This window comes from Halteromyces radiatus (assembly GCF_025201355.1).
Source record: "Halteromyces radiatus strain CBS 162.75 chromosome Unknown BX664scaffold_2, whole genome shotgun sequence".
NCBI classification, from domain to species: domain Eukaryota; kingdom Fungi; phylum Mucoromycota; class Mucoromycetes; order Mucorales; family Cunninghamellaceae; genus Halteromyces; species Halteromyces radiatus.
In genome coordinates, this window is record NW_026251688.1 from 2,817,490 (window position 1) to 2,844,188 (window position 26,699).

The 26,699-nt window shown below is 33.7% G+C and overlaps 12 protein-coding genes across 12 annotated transcripts; 6 read left to right on the plus strand and 6 right to left on the minus strand.

The window, feature by feature from the left end:
• Positions 1–120: 120 nt before the first annotated feature.
• On the plus strand, positions 121–288 carry BX664DRAFT_249573 (uncharacterized protein; the record flags this gene model as incomplete). Its single annotated transcript, XM_051540281.1, has 1 exon — positions 121–288. A coding segment is annotated over one exon (168 nt), but the record flags the coding sequence as incomplete, so codon positions are not given.
• A 789-nt stretch (positions 289–1,077) lies between these two features.
• BX664DRAFT_75091 (uncharacterized protein) lies at positions 1,078–1,882 on the minus strand. The gene is made up of 4 exons (XM_051549725.1): positions 1,827–1,882; positions 1,666–1,708; positions 1,308–1,492; positions 1,078–1,206 (listed from the first exon to the last, which is right to left on the minus strand). Exons 1-4 carry the CDS (start codon positions 1,828–1,830, stop codon positions 1,172–1,174), a joined length of 267 nt encoding a protein of 88 aa, XP_051403438.1. The 5' UTR covers positions 1,831–1,882; the 3' UTR covers positions 1,078–1,171.
• An 867-nt stretch (positions 1,883–2,749) lies between these two features.
• Positions 2,750–4,094, minus strand: BX664DRAFT_325807 (phosphoribosylaminoimidazole-succinocarboxamide synthase). The gene is made up of 5 exons (XM_051544099.1): positions 4,046–4,094; positions 3,848–3,971; positions 3,429–3,774; positions 3,149–3,355; positions 2,750–3,025 (listed from the first exon to the last, which is right to left on the minus strand). Exons 1-5 carry the CDS (start codon positions 4,060–4,062, stop codon positions 2,820–2,822), a joined length of 900 nt encoding a protein of 299 aa, XP_051403439.1. The 5' UTR covers positions 4,063–4,094; the 3' UTR covers positions 2,750–2,819.
• Positions 4,095–5,171: 1,077 nt separating this feature from the next.
• BX664DRAFT_383518 (uncharacterized protein) lies at positions 5,172–6,560 on the plus strand. Its single transcript, XM_051549120.1, has 3 exons — positions 5,172–5,629; positions 5,721–5,807; positions 5,910–6,560. The coding sequence occupies exons 1-3, from the start codon at positions 5,276–5,278 to the stop codon at positions 6,366–6,368; spliced, it is 900 nt and encodes a 299-aa protein (XP_051403440.1). The 5' UTR covers positions 5,172–5,275; the 3' UTR covers positions 6,369–6,560.
• Positions 6,561–6,730: 170 nt separating this feature from the next.
• Positions 6,731–8,132, plus strand: BX664DRAFT_356467 (uncharacterized protein). Its single transcript, XM_051547887.1, has 2 exons — positions 6,731–6,805; positions 6,946–8,132. Exons 1-2 carry the CDS (start codon positions 6,789–6,791, stop codon positions 8,039–8,041), a joined length of 1,113 nt encoding a protein of 370 aa, XP_051403441.1. The 5' UTR covers positions 6,731–6,788; the 3' UTR covers positions 8,042–8,132.
• A 344-nt stretch (positions 8,133–8,476) lies between these two features.
• Positions 8,477–12,323, minus strand: BX664DRAFT_383520 (WD40-repeat-containing domain protein). Its single transcript, XM_051549121.1, has 12 exons — positions 12,181–12,323; positions 11,993–12,113; positions 11,761–11,912; positions 11,404–11,696; positions 11,245–11,309; positions 10,982–11,155; positions 10,579–10,894; positions 10,060–10,527; positions 9,520–9,992; positions 9,339–9,442; positions 9,129–9,261; positions 8,477–9,027 (listed from the first exon to the last, which is right to left on the minus strand). The coding sequence occupies exons 1-12, from the start codon at positions 12,243–12,245 to the stop codon at positions 8,557–8,559; spliced, it is 2,835 nt and encodes a 944-aa protein (XP_051403442.1). The 5' UTR covers positions 12,246–12,323; the 3' UTR covers positions 8,477–8,556.
• Positions 12,324–12,509: 186 nt separating this feature from the next.
• Positions 12,510–13,658, plus strand: BX664DRAFT_383521 (uncharacterized protein). The gene is made up of 3 exons (XM_051549122.1): positions 12,510–12,649; positions 12,729–13,002; positions 13,098–13,658. Exons 1-3 carry the CDS (start codon positions 12,542–12,544, stop codon positions 13,490–13,492), a joined length of 777 nt encoding a protein of 258 aa, XP_051403443.1. The 5' UTR covers positions 12,510–12,541; the 3' UTR covers positions 13,493–13,658.
• Positions 13,659–15,054: 1,396 nt separating this feature from the next.
• Positions 15,055–18,960, plus strand: BX664DRAFT_325814 (bacterial low temperature requirement A protein-domain-containing protein). Its single transcript, XM_051544100.1, has 14 exons — positions 15,055–15,477; positions 15,565–15,614; positions 15,720–15,796; positions 15,885–16,381; positions 16,461–16,481; positions 16,550–16,599; positions 16,671–16,733; positions 16,817–16,852; positions 16,928–17,243; positions 17,371–17,443; positions 17,525–17,619; positions 17,735–18,435; positions 18,529–18,663; positions 18,790–18,960. The coding sequence occupies exons 1-14, from the start codon at positions 15,095–15,097 to the stop codon at positions 18,810–18,812; spliced, it is 2,520 nt and encodes an 839-aa protein (XP_051403444.1). The 5' UTR covers positions 15,055–15,094; the 3' UTR covers positions 18,813–18,960.
• A 364-nt stretch (positions 18,961–19,324) lies between these two features.
• Positions 19,325–20,961, minus strand: BX664DRAFT_75191 (uncharacterized protein). Its single transcript, XM_051549726.1, has 4 exons — positions 20,635–20,961; positions 20,273–20,559; positions 19,628–20,202; positions 19,325–19,541 (listed from the first exon to the last, which is right to left on the minus strand). Exons 1-4 carry the CDS (start codon positions 20,766–20,768, stop codon positions 19,446–19,448), a joined length of 1,092 nt encoding a protein of 363 aa, XP_051403445.1. The 5' UTR covers positions 20,769–20,961; the 3' UTR covers positions 19,325–19,445.
• On the minus strand, positions 20,845–22,070 carry BX664DRAFT_325821 (uncharacterized protein). The gene is made up of 6 exons (XM_051544101.1): positions 21,937–22,070; positions 21,767–21,879; positions 21,632–21,702; positions 21,322–21,534; positions 21,159–21,256; positions 20,845–21,093 (listed from the first exon to the last, which is right to left on the minus strand). Exons 1-6 carry the CDS (start codon positions 22,023–22,025, stop codon positions 20,907–20,909), a joined length of 771 nt encoding a protein of 256 aa, XP_051403446.1. The 5' UTR covers positions 22,026–22,070; the 3' UTR covers positions 20,845–20,906.
• Positions 22,071–22,248: 178 nt separating this feature from the next.
• On the minus strand, positions 22,249–23,122 carry BX664DRAFT_325823 (uncharacterized protein). Its single transcript, XM_051544102.1, has 4 exons — positions 22,864–23,122; positions 22,747–22,809; positions 22,527–22,649; positions 22,249–22,442 (listed from the first exon to the last, which is right to left on the minus strand). The coding sequence occupies exons 1-4, from the start codon at positions 22,994–22,996 to the stop codon at positions 22,312–22,314; spliced, it is 450 nt and encodes a 149-aa protein (XP_051403447.1). The 5' UTR covers positions 22,997–23,122; the 3' UTR covers positions 22,249–22,311.
• A 308-nt stretch (positions 23,123–23,430) lies between these two features.
• On the plus strand, positions 23,431–26,407 carry BX664DRAFT_275797 (histidinol dehydrogenase-domain-containing protein). The gene is made up of 3 exons (XM_051541304.1): positions 23,431–24,309; positions 24,393–25,884; positions 25,956–26,407. Exons 1-3 carry the CDS (start codon positions 23,460–23,462, stop codon positions 26,182–26,184), a joined length of 2,571 nt encoding a protein of 856 aa, XP_051403448.1. The 5' UTR covers positions 23,431–23,459; the 3' UTR covers positions 26,185–26,407.
• The last annotated feature ends 292 nt before the right edge of the window (positions 26,408–26,699 follow it).

A 26,699-nucleotide genomic window follows, 5' to 3' on the forward strand; every position in this document is an offset into this window, starting at 1 on the left:
ACGGTATCATCATTGGCAGCATCACCATCAGCAGCATCATCATCATCAGCGACATCACCAGCATTATCATCATCATCACCATTATCCTCGTCATCTACTTCGTCTTCCAAAAAGAACTGGTGTGATATCTGCAATTCTGGTTTTGGTCGACTCCAGGAGCTTAAGCGACATATCCGATCTACTCATAAAAAAGAAAGACCATATGCTTGTCCTAGACTTGGATGTAATGCTACTTTTAAACGCAAGGATGTTCTCAAGCGTCATTTACGCAGTGTCAAAAATCACTGATAGATCATCATGTTGTGAAGTTCGTACTGCTCTTTCATATGATTTTATTCCTTCTCTTATACCTTATGTTTTATTTTCCACCCCGTGCATTGTCACATTATTGTTTATTTTAAATTATGCTATCTTATCTCATCTATTTTGTTGATTTTCCTGCTGTGCAGCGCTCTTTCATTTTTTTTTCCATATACGGTGCGTATTCCATGAAACCCTGTTTTTCCAATACATGATACAACGATATTCCCTCCCAAATGACAATAAAATAAAATAAACTACCATCTTTTTTTTTTTTTTTTTTTTTGAAGATCGGGTCACTATTTCCAATATGTTATTCTTTTTATTAATAATAATAAAAAAAAACCATCTAATCGATCAAATATATCATAACTATCACTAAGAATATAAACTTTGAGCTAATAATCTAAATAAGACGAAGAAAAATAAAGTCAAGAAAAGGATTAATATGATTCTGGATATATCGGCTTCATTATAGTTACAGAATAACTTTTCCGGTTCATTTATTCCAGCGATCTGTCGATCTTTACCATTGTAAGTATGCCAAGGAGACTGGATTGATTTTGTAGGTCCATTTGCTGAAGTTCATTCGATTGGTTCTTGTACTGTGTCACTATATGCATATAGTTGTACCGTGGGACCATTTTATAGAGGAAGCATCCTTTTCGCCAATTGTTTTTCATTAAGAGGAGGCTGAGGGAGACCCAGATAAACTTTTGTAATATATTTCTTGATTTCGTTTCAGGTTTTTTTTTTTTCCTACATTAATGACCATCAGAAGATCAATAGCAAGTCCATCAGCAAAACCCAATTAGTCCGGCCCCTTCTTTTTCCGAATAAAGTGCACGTGTTGTTGTTCTTGTTGTCTAGTCTAGATCACCAAAAAGTCATTCAATCCAGTATAATCTCCATTAGCAGATATCATTGTCACCGTTGTTAAAAAAAAAAAAAAGACAAATGGATGAGCATTAATGAATCAATAATTTCATATAGTGATCACAACTTACACAAAAAAAAGAAGAGGGTCCAAGAGACACAACAATGAAAATCCAAATAAAAAAGGGACCGGATCTCTATTTCGGAGCCGTATCCGCATTCATAGTACCCCTTAGTGGCGCGCCAGTTCGAAAGGAGTATTCCAAGTAAAAGATATAGTGATAGCTGGAGGTATCCGGTCGCTTCGTGGGAGTTTCTATATATCACGAGTAAAAAAAAAAAAAAAAAAAAAAGAAAAAAAAGTATTAACAAGGTATAGTTTCACAATACGGGTACCTTCTTTTTATTGTTCCCTTCTTGACTTGTCTTTCTAAGTAAATATATGTTCCAGACCTCTTTGCACCATAACCAATTTGCTGAAACAGTTACCTTTTAAAAGTAAGAAAGAAAAATAAGGAGAACCCAAAAAGCACTAAAACAAAAAGGAAAGAAAAAAAAAAAGACAGATAGGGAAATAGAATGAGGGTCAATATATATTATAAAAAACAGCCATGACACACTTAACTAATACTTCCATTATTCTTACTTACTCATTTGGTTACATGAGAGACTGGTTTTTTTTATTATTTTACTTTATCGCATCGTATACATTCATATTTCAAACAACTCAAAGAAAGAGGAAGAAAATAAAAAAAGAGAGAAAAATATTAAAAAAGTTAAATTGACTCCGAATTCTTTGACAGTGAACTTTTGTAGCCTTGTTTGCTGTAAAATAGAAAAAAAAAAAAAAAAAAAAAACTCCAGCTCAAGACAATCATCATCGCACCATATTTGAACTGAACATAAATGAAATCATTCTCTTTCAATTGCCTTAATAGCAGTTTGTACCTTACCTCGTAATTTATAGAGTAAATCAAAAAATAAAAATCAATATTGTCATCCCTGATTCAATAATGATCATCATTCAATAAAATGACCACCATTAGATTCCTCTCTAAAAAATAGCTTAGTATCGTTTAATACCATTTTACCGCTTACCTTGCCATCTGATGTGCAATGATCACCAAAAGATTTCATCGATTTTTCGAAAGATTGCCTGATGACCCCCTGACGATTTGATTTTTACAGCCAAAATTTGGCTGAGAAATTGGGAATTTTTGGCTGTGAAATCAAAAAAAAAAAAAAAAAAAAAGCTCGTCCACTGCCTAATAATCCTAATCACTCATGTTTAAGCTTAAATCTAGCATCATACTATATAACCACCATTAAAAAAAATGTGTATATTATTTATGATTACTTCTTTGTTAGTGGATCAAAAAGATAACTAGTTGATAATGCGTAGAAAAAAAAAAAAACGCTCATCTGATACTTAATCCTATACCATCTTCAAATTCTATTTTGAGGCTGCAAACTTAAAATATACCTATGTTACGCATAGACTCTAGCCACATCCCAATATGGATCAACATGAAAAGTCATAAATGAATTCTTACAAATCTTCGTTTTCAAAAAAAAAAAAAAAAAAGTAGAGGACCAATATGTTTATGTATGAATACAAATAAAATCTAACTATTATATATCTACTAAAGAGTGATTTCTTTTCCAGTCAATAATGTGTAAGCTTCTTTGTACTTGGCTAATGTGTTATTGATAACTTCAGTGGGTAATTCAATACTTGTGTTCTTGTCAAATCCAATAGATTCGAGGTAATTGCGTAAGAATTGTTTATCAAAACTTTCTTGTACACGACCAGCTTCATACTTGTTAGCAGGCCAGAATCTTGAAGAGTCTATAATAAATAATAGAAAGAAAGAAAGAAAAAAAAAAACGGATGAGAAAAAAAAAATCCCAATTATTCCATACTATCTATATTTTTTTTTCTTTTCACTTGTATGTTTCTTGCTATCATTACCTGGTGTCAAGACTTCATCTACCACTACTAATTGATCATTTTCATCCAAACCAAATTCAAATTTGGTGTCAGCAATGATGATTCCTTTTTCAGCAGCATAATCCCTTGCTTTGGTATAAAGAGAAATGGTAGCTTGAGTAATTTGATCGGCCAGAACCTTGTTTCCACCAAGAATATCTACCATTTTGGAAGGATGGATGTTTTCATCTATAAATAAAAAAAAAAAATAAAATAAAAAAATTGTTGGTATATATAGAAACGACATCTTGATGTTACTTACCATGATCACCAATATCAGCCTTGGTACTAGGAGTAAATAAGACTTGAGGTAACTTTTGACTTTCTACCAAACCTTCAGGTAAAGGAATATCACAAATGGTTCCCTTTTGCTTGTATTCTTTCAATCCTGATCCAGTAATATATCCACGAACTATGGCTTCAATAGGTAATACACGCATCTTCTTGACCAAGATAGACCGTCCTTCCAATTGTTCCCGATATTTTTGTACGTTGCTGGGCATTTCATCAAAGTTGGCAGTAATCAAATGGTTGGGTAAAATGTCCTTCAACAAATCAAACCAGAATACTGATAACTGTGTCAAGATTTTGCCTTTGCCAGGAATAGACTATATCAAAAAAAAAAAAAAATAGGTATAAGAACAAAAGAAAGAGAAAAAAAAAAGTTTATTTTGAACTTACATTCTTCATGATAACATCAAAAGCACTGATACGATCGGTGGCAACAAACAATAAACTCTTTTCATCCACTTCATAAAGATCGCGTACTTTACCTCGAGCAACAAGTTTCAAATCAGGACAATTACTATATGTAATGACAAAAGTTCAAAAGATATATATATTTAAGTTAGTAGTTCTCCATTATCTTTTTTTTTATACCTTTCAAGAAGAGCCATGTTGTGAATCTATTATGATTGATTTGGAAAAGAAAGAAACGAAAGAAAGAGGAAGAAAAAAAAATGCATTGATTCCTTTTGTTGAGATATTTGTTTTCCGATGGGTGAGTCAGACCTTGGGGTTGAGCGGCTTAGATCTCTCATTTCACCCCCGAAGAGAAGATGGTCCAAACTCGCCCCTGAAACATTTTTTTTAAAAAAAACAATTATGAACATCAAAATATCTTTTGGGAATAAGTAATGGTTTAAACTTTATTGAAATATTCAAAATGATATTAATGTTGTCTCTTGCATCACTATAAGAATGTATGCTGTAAACTGGTTTCAGTGACAAACTGTAAGGAGGATTGTCTTGCAATGACCGGTGATTTAATCGATTGGATACATGTTACAATAGTGTATAATATATATATAGGATGAAGGTGGAATAATCTCTTTTTCTAGACTATTTTATTAACAAAACTGAGTGTATGTTACCTTGATGGGAATGAACATGATGTTGAAGCAAGAGTCTATTTTTAGATTGGAGAGAAATAAAAAGAGGCACTTTTTTTCATAAAAGTAAATAAGGATGGCAAGATCATTATTACTTCCTTATATTGTGTGTTACACGCAAATATATATGGTAGACACATAAAAATGGAGAATATGCATAGATCAAAGGTGGATGTTAGTGTAAAAAAAAAAAAAAAAAAAAAAAAAAAAGAAGGATAATTATCATCTTTTACATTTTATAACAATCAGTTCGATGAAAACAAATAGTAAAGATCATCTTGCTTAGATATATCTCAAAAAGATGATTAACCATATAGTAAAGAAGATAAAGATGTAACATAATATTGAACTTTTTAAATCAAAAATAAAAATAAAATAAAAAAGTGACTAAAAATAAGGGTCTTGAATGGATGTTTATGGAACTAAAAGTTTAATCGTACAACCAATGATGTAAAAGAATTCACCAAAAATGGTTATTTTATTATCACTGTACAACGGAAGGATGATCAGTCTCCGATCTGAATTGTAAAAAAAAAAAAAAAAAAAAGATTTTCTTTTTTATTTTGAAGAATATTCGATTTTTTCATTTTTGGACCTTTTTCTTTTTCTTTATAAAAAGATCTTCTTTTTTTTTCTTGGTTTAATCATCTCATTCTACCTCATCATCCTTCCTTGTCATCATCATTAGAAACGATTAGACAACGATTTATAAACAACAATGGTTCAACTTACTCCATCAACCAAACTATTATCTTTAATTGGATTATCATCATTTGTAATGGTATCAGCAGGAGGTGGGATGATTGCTCAGGTCGTCGATTCTACCAACTTTTGTGTATTCCTTCCTCCTCCTGGACAGATGAGTGCCCCATTATCTGACAATGAATGGGATTCTCAAGCTTATTGTTTAGGAAGTACTCCGCAGGCTACCAATGCCAACACATTGCCCGATGGATTTATTCAATCAGCTCATTATGTTGCTACTGATAGTTATGTTCAAGTCACTGGTCAAATTGATCCTTCTAAAGTTGGTTTGAATCCTACTGATGAAGGTGGTCAATGCGATATCATGGTATAATTAAAAACAAAAAAAACAAGAACTCAACAAATCATCTTGGTCTCATCTTTTTTTTTTTTCTTTTTTTTTTTTTTTTTTTTGGTAGGCTCCTAAAGGATCTTCTTGTGCTGGTTGGCAGTATTACGTCAACTTAATTGAACCTGCTGGAAACACGTATTGTATGCGATGTTGCGTAAGTTTTTTTTTTTTTTTAATAGTTATTTGCTTTAGTCGACATGATCCATCATTCATCATCATCATCAGTACTAATATTTTTCTCACTTACCTCTTATAGAATGATCCTGTGAATTGTAACCGTGGAATTTCTCAAGATGGCTGTGCTAGGGTAGTTCCAGGTGATTACAGTGGTCCCATGGATGGCACTGGTAGTGGTACATCCTCACCCTCTGCTTCTTCTTCTGTTTCTAGCGCTTCTGCTTCTGCGTCTTCATCTTCATCACAACCATCCTCATCTGTGACCATTGTTAGTTCCTCTGCTTTACCATCATCATCATCATCATCAACATTATCATCATCGTCATCATCATCTTCATCTAGTATTCCATCTCCTTCCAATGGATCAACTAGTAATACTGGTACGAATGGAAATGGCTCTGCTTCAGGTCAATTAGGACAATCTTCTGTTATCGCTCAGTCAGTGAATCAAGGTTCCTCCATGAATGTCATCTCTACTCGTTCCGCTGTAGTTACTGGTGGTTTGATTGCTTTGATTTCTATCATGTTGACCCCTTAAAATTCATATATATTGATGATGATTAATACTATTACTACTATATACTATTATTATTATTTTTTCTTTATTACTTCACCTTATGTTTACTTGTTACACACATAATGTCATTGTTATCTTCATTCTTTGTGTTAGTATAGTCTGTCAGGAAACCATTTTTTTTTTTTTTAGTGAAGGATATAATGATGATGATAGGTTGGTTTAATAATAAAAGAATGAAAATATAACAAATAATTACCATAGTAATGTATCTTATTGAAGCTTTTGCCTAATGCTGTCAGTAGCTGTGTTTGAAAATCGTGTACCCTATAATTCGCTATGGCAAAAAGGGTCTTTTATTTTTTTCCTTCGTGTCTTTTTTCTTTCTTTCTTTCTTTTTCTCTTTTAATACTATATCAATTATTAAATGCTTGTTACTTCTACATGGCAAACAACTTAATGTAAGCTTTGGTGAAAGGAAAGGGGAAGCTTATAGAAAAGATTGGATGTTGGGTCTTCTTTTCATCTTTTCTTTTCTTTTCTTTTTTTTTTTCTGTTAGCAGTATACTAATGTGTCTACCTTTTTTTTTTTTACCCTTAGCTCGAAGTTCAGCATCAAAGATCGACCGAAACCAACAAAAAAAGATAAATTCCGGAATAATTTCCACGGATTACCACCACGCTTAGAATCAAAAACATCAATAGCTCAACCATCACAACCGACATTCGACTCTACTACACAATCATCCAACACAGGACATGGATCACAAGAGTTAACATTCTTTACCTCAACTGGTGAATCCTTCATTGACATGCAAAAGACAAGATCTAGTCGACCACGAAGTTCAAACAAGTCATCCAAGCCTACCCGTATACCTTCACTTCGCACACGACATCCTTCTAACGTACATCAGGCGCCTATCATACATCACACAGCCATATTATCGAAACCCAAAAGTGGAATCCATCACAGCAAGTACTCAAGACCATATGATCATCTTGTCAAGGTATTGGATGGTTATGATCTTGACAATAGTATTAATGACGATAACAAGCGAAGGAAAGAAATCGAACAACATCGAGTCCGTCACTATAAAGCTCTCATGATTGAACTACATAATCTTTTGCCGGAAAATTTCGTTAGATGTGTTCACTTTGCAATGTTGAACAACAGCGATGCCATTTATGTTAACGATGATGTGGACAACAAAGACAATATGCCGGATGACTCTTCTGTCAGCACAAATGACGATAATGATCGAAAAAACATTGACAACTTTGGTATAAATGATGGCGAATACGAAAACAAAAACAGGGATGATGCGGTAATGGAATTGGATAACAACAACAACAACACTATGGAAATCGATTACAACAATAATGACAGCGATGAAGTACAGAATATTGATTCCAATCAAGTAGGTAGTGATCTGTATCTCCAATATATAAACAACATAGGTTTACGGGTACATAATAAATACTATGGCGAACCGAACGTACTTTATGGTGCCAAGAAATATATCAAGCATTTGAAGGAACAGATCATGAAACAGGGTAAACTGGAAGAAACTTGTCGTGAATTACTAAAACTGGAAGAATTGAAATATGCATCAGAAACTGCATCATGGAAAGCAAAACTCGAAGAGGAAAAAGAGAAACACAAACGTCTTACCGAACGACTTGGATCACCACCATAGACATATATAGACATATATATATATATATATATATAATCTTTTAGCTAGCTTTATTATTACCTGTACATACATCCATTATAGCAATAAAGGAAATCGTTATTTATTTATTTATTTTTTTGTACTGTATTACTATGATCGTCTTATTTACATTTTCGTTTTTTAGTGATCAACCACGCTCCATTGGTATTCATACTTTTACACTTTCATTTTTTTTTCTTTTTTAATTCTTTGTTTGCTTATCATCTATTTACCATAATCATCATTCATCTACGATTACGTTAGGCATCGTTTTAAATTACATGCACTATCGAGTCACTATCCGCAAAAAGTGGCGACATAAGACATCAAAATCCAAACTGCTTCAAGACAAAAAAAAAAAAAAAAAAAAAAAGAGAGAATAATATAAAAATGTATAGAAGAGTCAAATTAGAAAATGGAATCATAAGGCTTGAATACTACAAGATTTTTATTACTACTGAATAGACGAGAGGTGTAGAAAAAAAAAAAAAAACTAACTATCGTGATCGTTTGGGTAAAGGAGAAGTCATGGTTGTGTCCATATCAGTTGTTGAGGTTGTCATTTGAGTCTGGTCCAGATCTAAATCATCATCAATGTCTAGTGTACCATTTGTTGAAGGAGAAGGTCGTTTTCGGTTGGAACCTAAAAATCCACCAAGGTGCATACTGCTTTCATATCCATTACTAGGAGCACGGTCCACAAATGCAAGATCACTTGACATGGTAGATGTAGATGAAGGGAATAGACTGACTTGTGATTGTTGGAAATCGTGTAATGCTGTAGTATGTGCTGTTCGATGTCGATGTTGGTTCATAAAATTAATTTCCTTGATTTCCGTAAACTTGTCCGCCAAGGTGGTCAATCGATGATGGGATGCAATTTGAATAGCTGCGTCCACTGATCTTGATAAGTGTAATGCGTTCGTTAAATCTAATGCCCTGTTTAATTTCTCAGTCTTGCACGCTAACTATATGAAAAGAAAAAAAGATGAGTCAGTACTCGTCTAGAAGGTCCATCTTCCGATTATTATTCTTTTTTAGAGAAAAAAAAAAAAAAAGGGAAGATTACCTGAATCAATTGTAGTAATGCCTTATCCATATCGAGTTCTGCCTGGTCAATGAACTGTTCATGTTGTTCTAATGAGTCAGTTGCATCTGCTTCATCTCGTTCGTGTAAAGTAACAATGCGTTTCCTTAAGTAACTGTTATGGATAATTAAAAATTTCAAATATACGATGAGTGGTCTCCACTTCGGATCCTTTTCTTTCTTCTTCTTTACCTTTCTTCTAGATCATCATATTTCAAATCCACAGCAGCCGTTGGCACTCGAAGTTCCACTTCTGTTGACAATGGGACAGGGAAATAAGGTTCAGTATTTTGTCCCTACAAAAAAAAAAAAAAAAAAAAATAGAGGGACTAATGAGTCACATATTAGATTCCTGTTTTCTAATGGTTCATACCCGCAAAATAATACACATAAGTCGATCATGTAACAAGCCAATGGGCCAATATCTTTCATTTCGTTCACGTCTGGCAGCGATCTGTACACCATCAAAGAGAGGTACCCAAGCAGATTGACCAGGTCGACGTTGTCGATGAAGAACACGCAATATACCCTTTGTATCATAGGAAGCTGGTTGTGAGGTTTCTGAGAAACCAATCCAAGTCAATTCATGTTCTGTAGAAATAGGCATGGGTCCTCGTTGTAATATATCATTGTCGCTGGTATTGAGGAGGATGAATTCTAGTACTTGTTGTTGTTTATTAATAGTAGGACCTGTTGAACATACAAAGAATGCCAAATCTGATTTACCAACAATCGACACCACATCTTGAATACAGAATATGTGTTTTTGTACACCAGAGATAGTAAAGATACGAACATAACCAGCACTGGTAACAGCAATCACTGAAACATCATTGATAGCCACAGCTAAAAACAAAAAAAAAAAAAAGCTAAGTAACAATTTCTTTTCTTTTCTTTTTTCTTTTTAGTTTACCTTCCACATCTTCACCCAATGGTAGATGAACAGTCCATTCTTTTTGATTTGACCAAGAATTAAGCGGCCGGTAATGTACCATAGATGAAGTGCGTTCCATTGTATCTTCTTCATCACCGTCACTATTACTAAGATCATCATCATCCTCAATTCCATTTGTTGTTCTAGATCGTCTTTCTTTGACCTTTTCTTGACCTTCGACACCAAATACCAAACCATTGGAACCTAAAGCCGCCATTGTATAATGGAAATAATCCGAGAAATGGAAGTTGCGATTTTCTGATTGATCATGAAATTCAACATTGACGATAGAATGAGAGCTTTGATAGATTGTATATACGATACCAACCAAGTTAAAATCGAGATATCGTCGTTCATTCTCTTCAGGTGTTGTAGGATTGACCATGTTTTTGAAGGTAGTTGAACCAGGTTGAAATCGCATAGGCCATTCCAAAGTAGATACAGGTCCTACGAAATAAAAAAAATGAGTTTCTTTGATCGAATATTTTTTTTATTTACCTTTGACATGATGTATAGGTGCTTGTTGTTGTTCCATTTCATCTTGATGTGGTTGCCCCTCTACACTTTCCATATCAGAAAATAAATTCCCATCTAAATCTTCACCAATTTCAGCGACATCATCTTCAGTACCAGCCAAAGAAATATCATCTCCATCCAAAGTATCAGTCAAAGCCATATCGTCCAAAAAATCAGGCATTGATGACTCTATCGGTGGTGTATCGGTGGTTGATCGTCTTGAGGATTGTTTCAATGGGCTTTGTAAGGTTTCAGGCACAGCAGGTTCCCAAGTCAAAACTCCATCTGAACCAGAAGTCTATATAGAGTAAAAACCAAAAAGATGAATACGGATGATATATCCAACATGTATATCAGCTAATCCAATAATTATATATTCACTTACCGTATAAGTCAATTCATTTCTAATAGGATTCCAAACGAGAGCTGTAACTTGACGGGTGATATCGCGTTGACTCACTATTTGTCGAGTTTTTATATCCCAAATGTAAATATGTTTGTGTTTTCCAGTTGATGCAAGATAACGTCCATTAGGAGACCAAGTTACATGAGTTGCTTCCTAGAAAATAGAAATAAACATATTTTATTCGACGAGATCTCTACTTTTTTCTCCCCCACATCTTCCACCATGGCTGCCTGTTCAATTACCTCAACCCGTGGATGCACCAAAGTATGAGCAATAGACCATTTGTCACGCTGAATAAGTTGAATAGCTAATAATAATGATAATAATTAAAAAAGAAAAAAAAACGATGAGTCATGATAAGTGTGTACTTAACTTCAGTAATAAAAAAAAAATCAACTTACATCCATTTCGACCGGGCATTGCAATATAAGAACCATTTGGATTCCAAGACACTGTAGAGTTTCGAATAATATCAGGTAACGTAGGAGGTAATTGACCTTTGAAAGATTTGACCATTCCAGGAGCACCGGTAGAAGGATTGATAAGCCAAATAATCACCGTGCCGTCACATGCAGTAGACACTAAGTACTTATCTTTTGGATCATAGGCCAAAGATTTCACCGTTTGGACATGACCTTCTAACACTACAATATTGGTCACATCATTGACTAATACTAACCGAATCATATTTTCACTAAAATCATACATTAAATATTAAATCAACTTTAATGTTTCTTTTTATTTTTGGATAAACTTACTCTGAAGCCACTGCCAATTTGTTCCCAGTAGAATTGAATGCAATGTCACGTACAGGTACTTGACTACGGAATAGAAGCTTTGAGAATTTGTTGTCCGTTGTGCTAAATAAGAGTACTTTTCCATCGTTACTTGCAGTAGCGATATAAGCGTCCTAATAAGAAAAAATAAAATAAAATAAATTTTAGTTTAGAATGACTTGTTCTTTCTTATTTGTCATATAAAATTACTTACAGAAATAGCTACACTACCAATAGGTTCCACATGTTCATCTCTAATAGGCTCTATAATGTCATGGTGGACTGAATTATCATAAATGTTGATACAAGCATCTTGTCGCACTGCTACCAATTGACTATTGTATAAAAGAATGAAGTTTGTTTAATATTGAAAAATCAGAGAGAGTTAATGTATATCTTTACCTTCCATCACGTTTGTATGCAAGAGCATTAGTATCCTCAACATCGGCCAAATCTTTTGTCGACATGAGAAGAAGTTATATAGGACAAGTAAGTAATGTGAAAGAGAAGAACTAGAACCAAAAAAAGAATCGCGTCGAGTAAAATATATCAAGGAGACGCGTGCCTGATTTGAATTCCGCTCAGCAGATACGTTTTTTTTTTTTTTTTTTTTTTTTTTTTTTTTTTTGGCGGCTGTTCACTGAGAGAAAAAAAAAGTCACCCTTCAACATTTCTGTTTATACAGAGTAACTCTGCGGCGCAATATGCCATCTCTTTCTTTTTTCTTCGTTTTTTTTCTTTTTTTTCTTTTGAATACCATAGTATGCCGCCAGTCAAAAGATCAAAAGATGGTTGTCCTTTATGTGAATCCCCTATTGAAGAATACCTTATCCACTTTGATACAAAGATAATCATGTGTGAAAATGTCAAGGTAAAATTAATAAAAGAAGAAAATAAAATAACAAGTTTCTTTTTTTTTTTTTTAACTAATTATCTCTTTATTACTATAGTGCTCATATCCTTTCAACTCTAACGATGCTACTCGGTTTGTGGTACAAGTAGGTGATGGCAATGCTAGTATAAAGAGTAGGAAAAGGGCAAAACCAATGTCTGATCGTACTCAAAAATCTGTGAACGGTAAGAAGCAAGAAACTACATATTCTTTGACTTCTCCTATTGAACAGAAAGATAAACCTCTTGTTTTGGCTCTTCCTAGTAAGTCCATTTCCAAGGGCTCCCTCTTAGCTCCAACTCTTCCGACAATGACTTCAAAACTAAATCATGGTAAGCAACTATCCTTTCTTTTTTTTTTCTTGTTCTTTTTGGAATATATACAACCATATATTAACTATACAATGGTTTTTTTTTTCTTTTGATAGATCTTGCTGCTAAAAAGCTCCCCACTCGACCCCAGCAAACAGTTATGACAACAACATCAACAATAGCAACAACAGGAACGGCAACAGTGGATGGTATAAAATCTGGTATATTATCACCACCTGCACTATTACCAGAGACTACCTGTCAACAACCTCCATCAAAAAACAACTATACTCTGGCCGATATTGAATTGTTACTTAATGATGGAGATGAAGATAGTGGATCAACTGTAGTGACACCAAAAGAGGACGCAACAGGAATGAATACAATGGTTTGGCTTGACGACTTATTTCAAGATCAAGAACACCACAGTAGTGACCACAATATCAAATGCAATCCCTTACAAACAAATCAAGACTTGGACTCTTTTCTTGGTATATCCTTATTTCAGTGACCTGCTCCCATTATTAGTTAATTATTAGCATTATTCATTTCTATATTCCCTATCATTGTTTTATTTCCTCATCTTACTATTCACACACTGTATATACTTAAAAAAAAGTTTAGTATCCTTTTCTTCATACAATATTACTTCGTTTGAATGACAAGGAAATAAAATCTTTTTTTTTATTTGCTTTATTCGAATACTTCATTAATACTTTTGAATTCTCGATTTATATGATGATCCAGAATCCGTCCAAGGAAAGAATCTATTTACTTATAAAAATCGAGATTTTACCGCAGTACTTTGTTCACTTCTCCCTAGTTATCCTTTCTCCTTTTGTAATACACTATAAAAAAAGAATATCGCTCTCTTTATAGACTATTATTAGATTCTCCACTGGTTCTTAATAGCAGTAGTCTCCGCTGTTAAAACCACAATGATTCCATTCATAGTACAAAATAATTCATTCCTTTTTTTTTTAAAAAAAAAATCATCATGGTCATACCACCTTATCATCATTGTTATTATCAAGATTGTCATCATTATCATTAAACTTCATTGTTTGTATTATGCTGAAGATAAAACTTATTAGATCCCTATACATAATGGGCTTAAAACGTTTTGGGAAAAATTAAATGTCAAACTACTGAAATTTTTTTTTTTTTTCAAATGATAGGCTGGTTTTTTTTTTTTTTTTTCCTGGCCGCTCAAGGATGATGTGCTACACAATAACATAAATTTAACTAACTTTCGAATGATAAGTCTGTGATAAAACAAATTAGGTTGTTGTACCACAATGCTCCAGTTTCTGATGGGGGATCTTGGCGATCCAGATTTGAATGTAGAGTCAGAAGACTATTTCATTCCATAGATGCCAAAGTCCTTTTTTTTTTCTTTCTCATACCCAATTACTGGTCCTTCTTATGTTATGTATTTGAGACAAATATCAATGGGCTGATTGTTGTTTAAGCATTCTCAATATGATTGGTTCTATTGTGCTGTTGTATTTACGTGGAGTGGCTTTGCTTATTTCCATCATTTTCCATATTAAGCTAAGTGGAAAACGAAATGGGAGGATCTGATATCTACTGAGTACCTTCAAAAGCAATCTTTGTATTAAAGATGATGAGAATCATGGGTTAATGGCAATCATTGTAGTCGCAGTAAAATGGATCATAAATGAACTGCAAGGAGATGCATCAAATTGTGATAGGAATAACGTGCATAAGATTGTTAACGATGAATGTCTGCTCAAGGTAATAAATCCATCTAGTTCTAAACTAACACTATTAAGGTATCGTTTCTTTAAGCTCAGATGTTTACAAAGAGGATCGACGATACGATTTTTCTTTTTTTTTTTTTATTATTATCCTTAGAGTATATAGTCCACTTGAGTTATTCTCTATTTTTGGCAGCACTGAGAAGAATACTCCGCAGTGAAAAATAAATAATTTGCTGTCAATCTCATCTTCCCCCTTTTCCTTTTTTTTTTTTCTTTCTCCTTTCTAATTATTTTTGCTTGATCCTTATACTCCCTTCCCAACTCATTTCCTTTTCTTTTTTTTTTTTTTTTTTTTTTTTTACTTTCATTATTTCACCTTCATTACCAAGATGAGCTCCCGAAAAGGAACGATCCGACGTGGTCCTACCATGAGAGGAGGTTACCGACCACCTATAGGTAACCAGCATCTTCCGCGACAACCTACTATTGCTAGTCGACGACAAAGAAATACCGATGAAGAAGAATTCATTGCTCTCAATCAAAATTCTGGTGCACACTATAGTGACTATGACGATGACGATGACGACGAGGTTGAAATGGAGCATATAGATATTCGAAAACACGACAACACGTCTAGGGAAAAAGATCCATTGGCTTATCAACATGGTCAAGAGACTTTTGGTGACGTCTTCAGTCATCCTATAGAGGAATTCCAGGCTCATCGAAAACGAAAAGAAGAATACGAAGAAAGACAACGAAAAGCAAGATCAGGGTAAAGAAAGAAATCAAATAATAAAATGAGACCATCACTAAATAAATATTATCTTTTTTTTTTTTTTTTTTTTTTTTTTTGTTTAAGCATTATTGAACCTTCAGTGGATCAAACTCCCAGTGAAGAATTTGTGGTAGGTAAGTTATCCTTTTTATATAATAGTCAATCTAAGAATTGGATTCAATCATGTTATCGTTGATACTAACGTTTTTCATTTTTTTTTTTCATTTTTTTTTCTATAGTGGTACACTTTCGACAACTACGAGGAAACCAGGGGTTTGCTCTTGATCATGAAAAGGCTGATCATTTCGCAAAAAAGGTAAGTAGCACAAATTAAGTAGTTATTGTGGAAATGGTGCTTTTGGCTCATATTTTGGAATACCGCATTTTTTTTTTTTGTTCTATAGATTGGCTTGACTCAAAAACAACGTATTCAATTCAATGGTGTTCGGGATACTGATGGTTTAACTGCTTTCCTTTACAAGACTAAAGTTGACTTTTCTATCAAGATTCATCATAAGGCTGAAGTTGCTCGAAATTCCCACCTTGAGCATGATTCTCAGCATCCAACTCATGATCATCATCACTTGGAACACAATCCTCACAACGAAACTATCGAATTCAACGACAATGTCTATGTGGAATTTAAACCAAAACATCATCATCATGAAGAATTACCCCAAGAGGCTACTCGTCGACCCTTCTTTCGTTACCCTGAACCTGATCTTAGTGCCGACATTGGCGAAGAAAAAGCTGCATCTTGGTTGGAACTATTCTATGACCTTTTCTATGTTGCTACTTTGACTCAATTCACTCATACCCATGTTATCAAAGATTGGGCTTCACTTGGTACTTATGCATCTTGGTTTGTTATTACCTGGTGGGCATGGATCTCTAGTTCTTTGTAAGTTGAAAATATCCTTCATCGTGTACGAAATAAAAAAGACTCATCTTCTTCTTCTTTTTTTTTATGACTTACTTAGGTATACTGCTCGATTCGATACGTAAGTGTGCACTGGGATGATGAATGAAAAAAAAAAATGATAGGGTCACTAACCTATTTCTATTTTAGGGATGACGTGGTACATCATATTTGGAAATTGATCGAAATGTGTGCTGTTAGTAAGTGAGAGATATTTATATTAAAAAGACAGTAACTGTACTTATGATTTTCTTCTAATTCACTATATTAGTTGGTATGGCAGGAAATTCTGATCACTTTTTGAATTCACCTGGTTATGTTTATGGATATATGGGTATGGATGTTTGAATAGAACATAATGAATTTTTTTACAATCGTCATTCTCGCTAACTTTTTTTGATGTCCTCTTTATTGCAGCTCTTAAAGCGGTTTTGGTGATAGAATATACTATTGGTAAGTACAATAAACAGCAAAGAAAAAAGAAAAATGAATTCTGTGTTTAACATTGTTATCGTTTGTACTTTGTAGTTTTTATCGTGGCAGTGATGATTCGATCCAAATCAAAGATACCATTATCATTCTATATTGGAGCCAACATTGTGTCTATGGCATTATGGGGTGGATCCTTACTGATGCTAGATCAAGAAATTCATCGACTTTTATGGTATCTGGGGCTTTTAGCTGAAATATTGGTCAACATTATTGTGCGTGGGGATAAAACATTGTCTTGGGCAGCAAGTCATTTGGCTGAACGATTGGGTTTATTGACTCTAATTGTGCTTGGTGAAAATCTTATGAGCTTGGTTCCATTTGTGGCCACGTCTAGCACTGCTATCTTGATGATGTAAGTTATGATAATAATAACAATAATAATGGTGAACATGTGGAGACAATACCTGTAAGTGGATATCTGACTCTCTCTCTCTCTTTTTTTTTTTTTTTTTTTTTCTTTATCTATCAATATTCTTTAGGGTTCCAAACTTTATGGCCGTGACGATCATCTTTGGCTTTTTCTTCATGTATTTTGAAGACTTTAACAAAGAAGTAAGAACGGAGACATAGGGTCAACCAGATGATATATTAGTAAGGACTTACCTTTTTTTTTCCATCAACGCTGTATATTAGGTATTTTTGCACAATAATTATCATCAAGTCTGGGTGTACCTCCATTTCCCTCTTCATTTACTACAAGTCGCCTTTGGTATATCATTAATTGATACGTAAGTTGATATTTCTTGTTTTATCATTATTATTAGTGTTGGATCAGCATTTCAAAGGAAAGGAAAAAAAATATGAGTCAAACTAATATTATGATGATCCTTTAAAATTATTTAGACTTCGGCTTTACAAACAACAAATGGAAGCAGAAGGCAAACTTCCCACACTTACAACAACGGCATCATCGGCAAGTGGCGATCACGGAGCATCAGCATCAGCAAGTGGGGAACATGGAGCAGCAGCATCAGCAAGTGGGGAACATGGAGCAGCAGCATCAGCAAGTGGGGAACATGGAGCAGCAGCATCAGCATCAGCAAGTAATGAGCATGGAACAGCAACATCGGCATCCTCTCCAACGGCATCTAGTGATTCACATACATCAGCACCGGCAGCAGCACACAAACTTGCAAGACGAGCTGTGGACCATATTCGCGAATTATCGAATCATGACAGTTTGAGTGATTATAATCCAATGGCCATTGAATTACAACGGCAGCAACAGTATCAACAGAAACAACAACGGCCTACCAGACCATCCATTTATGCAGGTTACTTAACTTGGGGAAACTATGCAGCACATACTATGGTCTTTACGGCAATGCAATTCGTCACTTCATATACCAGTCAAGCAGACAATGGACTTTTGGATCAACCTATCAATCATCATCATTTGGCTCGACGTTCAGGAGCTGCAGAAGGGGAAGACGCTATATTATCAGATGAGGAAAAGGTTTTTGTGTACAAGACATTTTTGATCTTTGGTGGTGGAATTATCATTATCAACTCATTCATCAAATTATTGAATACAAAATTATCGGGTAAATCAGAAAAAAGGGGAAAAAATCTATTCTTTTTTTTTTTTTTTTTTTTTTTTTTTTTTGTTATTAACTACTAGGTCTTGGATTAATTAGATATATATGGAAAAGTTATCATTGGTACTCGTGTGATTGTAGCTGCGATACTATGGTCGTTATGCGCAGTGCCTTTTGCTCAACTAGAAGCTATCATCATGCTGGCTGTTATGCTGGGTTCCGTTATATTTTTAGGTAGGAATACTAATAATAATAATGATAATAATGATAATAACAATAAAAAAAAAAAAAGAAATCGCATTCTCATACTCATCATTTTTTTTTTTTTCATTTTTGTATTATTCTTATTTATTCATTTAGCTTTGGTGGACCTTTTGGATTAGAATAGCATTTGATTACATAACAACAATACCATATTAGTACTTTTATTTGTCCTTTTCATAGTACTTATTGCTTTCATTTTTGATTTAGTTATTATTTACCCACTTTCCGATTATATATTAAATAAAGACGTACTATATACTACTATTACTACTACTACTACTATTGTTATTACATTATTATTATTATTTTTATTATTATTTGAAAACTTCTTTTGCAAATAGAACAGGTTGTCTATCTATGTCGATAATCCAAATGACAGAATGACATAAAGGGAGTAGCAATGATGTATCACATCACATGTCATCCACCGTCAGCAATAATTATATTACCTTTACCAATAATACGAGCGGTAAGGCATCATTCTCTTTTATTTTGATGACAATTAGTTATTATGATACGAAGTGATTGACATTAGGTCGATAATGATTCTATAATGTTTGATTCAAATGGATATTGTTTTATTATTACGATTTTCAATCAAATAAACAAAAAAAAAAAAAAAAAAAAGACTAACAACTAGGAAAGATAATAGTAGTAGTAAAAAATAGATTCTATCAATGGTCAAAATAATAAAAGGTGGGTATAAATAAATATCAAATGATATTATCAAGAAGTAAGAAAAGAAGGAAACATCATAATTTTCTAAAAGTCCATCGGTCATAACCATGCGCAGCAATATCTTTTCTAGTTTCATCTTGATCACCAAGAGTTTGTTCCAAGTAAAATGCCTACAAAAAAAAAGTGACATTTAGAACACACATTGTAAAATTGACCTCATTTGTTATTTATCTTTTTTTTTTTTTTAAAGACTCACCAAGAACCCTTCTTTTGTCAACCAACCCTTATCATTGGCACCAAAACGTTGTCCCATGGCAGATAAAAACTCTTCAGAAGGATGCTGTCCATTGGTCGAGAATACATAGTGATCTAACTCTTCATGTCGTAATGCCTGATCTTGATCCTTGTCAAATTTTGAAAATAAAGTGTCGAGTACGTGTAATAATGGTGCAGATAATGCTGTGCCATCAGGATCAAGGACTGGTAACTTGATAGATGATCGTCGTCGTTGTAGATGTTCTAAATTTGATTGATCATCTGACAGTTGATCTTGTTGTTGGTGTTCTTGATGTTGTTGTGAAGATGGTGGTTGAAACGGAAAAGCTGATGATTGTATTCCTTGACTGATTTTTTGTTGTTGTTGTTGTTGTTCTTCACCTCGGGTTATCATCCATTGATCGTTGTTAATACTGAATTCAAGTTCAATCAAAGGTTGATAGGTAGGATTCATACGTCGACCTTCTTTCAATACAAAATCTGCTTGATCATGTTGAAGATAGAAGAGTATATTGGCAAGTACATAATAGCAACCACCATGCTGAGGTATCAAGTCTAAAGGAAAAAAAAAAAAAAAGATCAATACCATTTTTCTAAATGATGTTATCATCTTGTTTTTCAGTACCTAATATCCATAACATTTTGGATGCAATATGATTGAATGAAATACTGTTGCCTTCTTCCATGCACTTTTCAAGAGCAGCAGTCGTATCCTTGACTTCTTGTTGTACTTGAGATTCTAGGGCAGTCTGATTAGTCTGAGAAAGTCGCTGTTGCTTTGTCAAATAATATTGTCGCCAGCTTGAAGGTGATTCACTGTATTTCTTTCGTAGATCGGGTGCAACATCAACTGTAGATGTTTCAAATAGATGATAAATGTAAAATAGATCACCAAAGTCATGAGCAGTTTTCCTAATAGATATATATATATATATATAGAAGAAGGAGGATCAGTATTATCGTACGTCATTTCATTGTAACACGTACTTTTTCCATATTTCTTCGTCTTTGAGGGCAGTTGAGTAAGGTTTACAAGTGGAAGCCAAAGCTGAAAGATCTTGAGTATTCAATTCCAAGGCAAGTTTCTGAGCAGTTGTTTCTTCTAATAATAATTTATCCATTTGTATCACAATATAATAATAATAACAATAACAACAACAATAAATAGATAAAAGAAAAGTGCAAAAAAAAAAGTTTTGCTTTATTATTTCCCGTGAGAAAAAAAAAAAAAAAAAGAGAGAGAATAGGACTTCCAAAAATCAATGACCAGAAAGTAAAGGAGTACGTTCGCCCAATCTTCGAGACCAACGACCAAATCGTCGATTAATACGCTCCAACCAATTAGGAATCAAGGTACGAGCCACAGCACTAATAAGAATACCCACAACAACCAATGATACAGTATGAGTAGTTTCTGAGGTACCAGCAGAAGCGAAACCAAGTAACCTAATCAAAATAAAAAAAAAAAAAAATTAGAAAAAAAAAATCTTTTTTTTTTCATTGATACTTACCAAGCAGTACTTGAAGCATAAACCCAATCCTTTCGATGTGAATAATCCACTAAATGAAGAGCAACAAAACCTAAGATAATTGTCAAAATAGTTTGTGCCTATCCAAAGAAAAAGAGGTAAGAGAATTATCAAATATCTTATTTTTTTTCTTTCTTTTATTTACCACTTCGCTGTGTTTTGTTTGATCAAACGATCGGAAAAGTGTATGTAAGGTATCAGATAAGGTAATCGCAGTAAGTATGGAGAAAGGTGCATTTATCAAGGTATGATCAGTCTTGTTTCTTGGAGGATAATTACGAAGACGATGGTATATAAAGATCAATGTTGCCAGTTGCCAAAGAAGTCCAACAAAACCAAACCAATTCAAATGAAAGTACTAATGATGAAGTACTATAGTTAGTATAAAAAAAAAAAAAAAAAACTTTTTGTGCAACATCATCCATAACATGAAGCCACCCCTTTTTCGGTGATACCTGGAAAATAGCAATACCAGAGTTCAAAAGAGCAATCAAAAGATACCAATATCCAATAGTATCAAAAACATCTATAAGATAAAATAAATGTGAGTCATAGAAAGGAATAAAAAGAAGTTCTTTTTTTTTTTTTACCTTTTGGAGCAGCTGGAAGATATTGATAAATAGTCATACCAATCAATAAAAAGTGAAGAAGAGCATACAAAAGATAAACCCAACCATATATCTCTATTTCATTTTTCATAGTTCTAACAAAATATAAAAAATATTAGTTTCTAAAAAAATAAAACGCGACAAGAACTTACAAAGCAAATACTCCATATTGAGAGATACCCAAAAGTAATACAGTAGCAATGGAATTAGCCAACTTTATCTTGATATCAAGATTTGCCATTATATTGAAGTTTGATAAAGTAAAGGAAAAAAAAAAAAGAGAGAGAAAGAGAAAGAGGAAAAGAAAAAAAGAAAAAAGGAATCAGTAGAAAGCAGATGATTTGAATTTCAGATAGAGAGATGAAACTTTATTTGTACATGAATCAATGCGAAGGGTATAAAAAAGAATAGAAATACAAAAGATTAATCTGATCATATATATATATATATATATATATATATATATATAAAAGAAATAAGAATGGATTTTTTTAAAAAAAAAAAAATATAAGAGGGGGGAGGGAGAACTATAAAATGGCAGTAATAGTAGAATATCCACCAACAACTACAACTAAGATATGTATCAATGCCCATAAAAATGGAATCCAAGTAGACATCACAAAGAATCCAGTAGTATATACAAAGGCAAGTGCAACACCTATCATATATATATATAGTTTTAGTTCTCTATAATAAAATAGCTTTTTTTTTTTTTTTTTTTTTTTTACTGAATATGACTTACCAACTATTCCTCCAATGATAAAAGAAGCCAACGCACCTCCAAAGGCAAAGATAAATGGAATCAATATCAGAATATACCAAGGAAGTGTACGTGATTTTGCTAATGTGGAGAATGCCAATAAACCTATATATTAAGAAAGAAAGAAAGAAAGAAGGAAAGAAAAAAAGGTAATATATACATAAGTATTTATTATTATTATTATTATTAGTATATATTATACCTGCTGGAATATAAACTACTAAAGATAATAGTACAGACCATATCATTGTGAACTTCCAAATATCTAAAATAAAAATAAAATGAATAAACGTTTTCTTAAAAAAAAAAAGTTCCTTACCATTCAAATAATATAAAGTATGAGGAATATCTCTAACTTGATATATAGGATCAAAACCAGGTCCAAAAGGCCAATAAAGAGCTGGCCAACTAGGTGAACTACGATATTCTAAGGGTACTCGATTACCAGACATGGATGATACATTAATTTAAATAAAAGAAACAAAGGAGAAAGGAAAAAAGAAGAAAAAAGAAGAAAAGAAAAAGAAAAAAGAAAAAGGAAAGGAAATTATCAGCTGGGATCCAAAAATTGAGAGAATACCATACCTATATATAATATAAAAAAACAAGGCCCCATTTCAGGGATCACCAGTCCACACCCGCATCCAGCATTCCATTGTAGTCATTGTAATCAACCAATCATTATATATAAAAAAGAAGAAGATGATTTAAGATTGGATACTTTTTTTTCTTTCCTATTGTCAAGGATGATAATTCATCAAAGGTGAGAGTTGATCATGCCGGAATTTCAATGACCATAGTGACTGCAAGATGAATCATTTTGATGTTTTTTTTTTTTAACATTTCCTCCAAATTGATCAATATGAATCTCCGGCTTTTTTCTTTCTTTTTTTCTTTTTCTTTATCTTATATATTATGTTCATACCTTCATTAGACCTTTCCGATTCATCACAATCCTCACTGTACTCGTCTATTGGATACATTGGTTCTGCTGTTCTCAAGAATGTTACTTTAGAAACTATTAAACTTTTAATTGACCAAACAGGTTCTACTTTTTACTGGGCTCCTGCTACAACTTTAGAAGAAGCTACTCAACTCTGGGACGCTGGTATTTACAAGGTGATTTTCCCTGCTTCTATCTATGCTACTTTAAAGTCTGACTTACAAGATATTCCTGAAGATCGTATTGCTCTTTCAACTTCTGTCGATGCTTCCTTTTCCACTAATGGTTTATTCGATACATCAGCTGTAATTGTTAAAGTCGATACCTCTCTCCAACAACTTTTAGATCAAAAAGTATTTATTGAAACTGCTCAACAATGGATTAAGACTCTTTTACCTGAAGGTGGAGCCAAACGTATTGTTATTGAATTACAAGGAAACGCGTCTTTGGAAGCTATTGAATCTTTACAAAAACTTGGCATTGATACTTTGGTGGATTGCTCTCAACTCACAACCGATATGAAACCTGAAACAAACAAACTCAACATTGGAGAAGCTTTCATGGCCAGTGCTACTACTGATCGACCTGATGGTTTATATGCAACATTAGTGGTAGATGAACTCAACAATGCTTTGGGTTTGGTATACTCTAGCAAACAAAGTGTAGCTGAATCTATTCGTACTGGTCAAGGTGTCTTTCAAAGTCGTGCTCGTGGTTTGTGGTACAAGGGTGCTACTTCTGGTGCTACTCAAACTTTGAAACGCTTGGGTTTTGATTGTGATAGTGATGCTTTAAGATTTGTGGTTGAACAACATGGTGCTGGTAAGTATATCAAAAAGCTATTATTAAAAAAGATATGTATTCACTTTTTTTTTTTTTTTAAAAAAAAAAATATGATTCTATAGGTTTCTGTCATTTGAACACTCGAAATTGTTTTGGTGCTGATACTGGTTTGAGTGCTTTACAAAAAACTCTTCAAGATCGCAAAGTGAATGCTCCACAAGGATCATATACAGCTCGCCTATTCAATGATCCTCAACTTTTACGATCCAAAATTATGGAAGAAGCTGAAGAACTTTGTGATGCTACCAACAAGAATGACATTGCTTGGGAAGCTGCTGATTTGATTTACTTTGCTTTGACCAAATGTGTTAGTGCTGGTGTTACTTTGGCTGATGTGGAAAAGAATTTGGACAAGAAAGCTCGAAAGATCACTCGTCGTGCTGGTAATGCTAAGCCTAAATGGTCAACACCTACTACCTCTACTACTCCTGCTACTTCTGGTACCCCTCCTGCTGCTACTAATGGACGTATTCAAATGCAAAAGTATTCTTTGGATTCCATTTCTCAAGAAAAGCAAGCTGAATTATTACTTCGCCCTATCATTGATTCACAAGAAATCACTTCTCGTGTGACCCCTATTATGAAAGATGTGCGTGAACGTGGTGATAAGGCTTTGATTGATTTGACAAGGAAATTTGATCGTGTTGAATTGTCCACTCCTACCATCAAGGCTCCTTTCCCTCCTGAATTGATGCAATTGGATCCCAAGACGAAGGCTGCTATTGATCAAGCTTATTCCAACATTTACAAGTTCCACGATGCCCAAATGGATAGAGAAACTTTGGTGGTGGAAACCATGCCGGGTGTGGTATGTTCTCGATTTGCTCGTCCTATTGAACGTGTTGGACTTTATGTTCCTGGTGGCACGGCTGTTTTACCTTCTACTACATTGATGCTTGGTATTCCTGCAAAGGTGGCTGGTTGTTCTGAAATTGTGATTGCTACTCCTCCTCGTGCTGATGGTAGTGTTGTTCCTGAAGTGATGTATGTTGCTCACAAGGTCGGAGCTACTCATATTGTTCTTGCTGGTGGCGCTCAAGCTGTTGCTGCTATGGCTTATGGTACTGAAACTGTACCCAAGGTAGATAAAATCTGTGGTCCTGGTAATCAATATGTGACAGCTGCTAAAATGCTTGCTCAAAATGATACCTCTTGTTTGGTATCTATCGATATGCCTGCTGGTCCTTCTGAAGTATTAGTGATCGCTGATAAGACTTGTAACCCTGCCTACGTTGCTGCTGATTTATTATCTCAAGCTGAACATGGTGCTGATTCTCAAGTGGTATTATTGGGTGTGGATTTGACTGATGATGAATTGACTGCTATTGAAGATCAAGTACACAATCAAGCTATTCAATTGCCTCGTGTAGATATCATCCGACAATCAATTCCAAAATCCTATTCTCTTCGTGTCAAGACTTTGGAACAAGCAACTGAATTCTCCAATAAATATGCCCCTGAACATTTGATTTTGCACATTGATAATGCTAAGGATTTGGTTCAACATATTACTAATGCTGGTAGTGTCTTTGTTGGTGCTTACTCTCCTGAAAGGTAATTAAATAGAATTATGATTTTGATGGTATAATATATTTACTCTCTTTTTTTTTTTTTTGGTGGAACAGTATGGGTGATTATGCTTCTGGAACCAATCACACATTACCTACTTATGGTTACTCTCGTATGTATTCAGGTGTCAATACATTAACCTTTGTCAAACATATTACTTCTCAAGAATTGACTGCAGAAGGATTGGATAAACTGGGTGATTCTGTTATGCAATTGGCTGCTATTGAAGGATTAGATGCTCATAGGAACGCTGTTGCTATTCGTGTAGCGGATATTCGAAAGTAGAATGTGATTCTTTGTAGTTATTTTTTATATATACATATATTATTATTATTTTTCTGTATTTTTTTTTTTTATATTGATTTCTTTTATCATTTTAATAAAGAAAGTCTTTTATAGCATTGTTATTCCTTTTTGATCATGAAAATGTTGGAGGAATTAAAACAAAGATCATCTTTGTAACTTAAATGATTAGCTCAATTCTATTAGGAAAAATCCGTGACGTTGGAGCCTCATCTGGGCTTTCCCTGTGACTTCAAGGGAGCCGGTATTTTTTTTTTTTTTTCTACCTCACTCTTTTTTTTTTCTCTCTCTCTTTTTATAACCCCTCTCTTATTTCACTTAAAGGTTCCTTCACCCTTGACGTGAATAACTTTTCTCATCAATAGCCTTTCCTCCTCCTCCTCCCCCTTCTTAACGAACGCTTGGGCATTTTGATTATAAGGCAAGTCGTATCAACATTACCAGCATATAAACTAATTTTTTTTTTGCTATTATTATTGTCATTTTTATACACATAT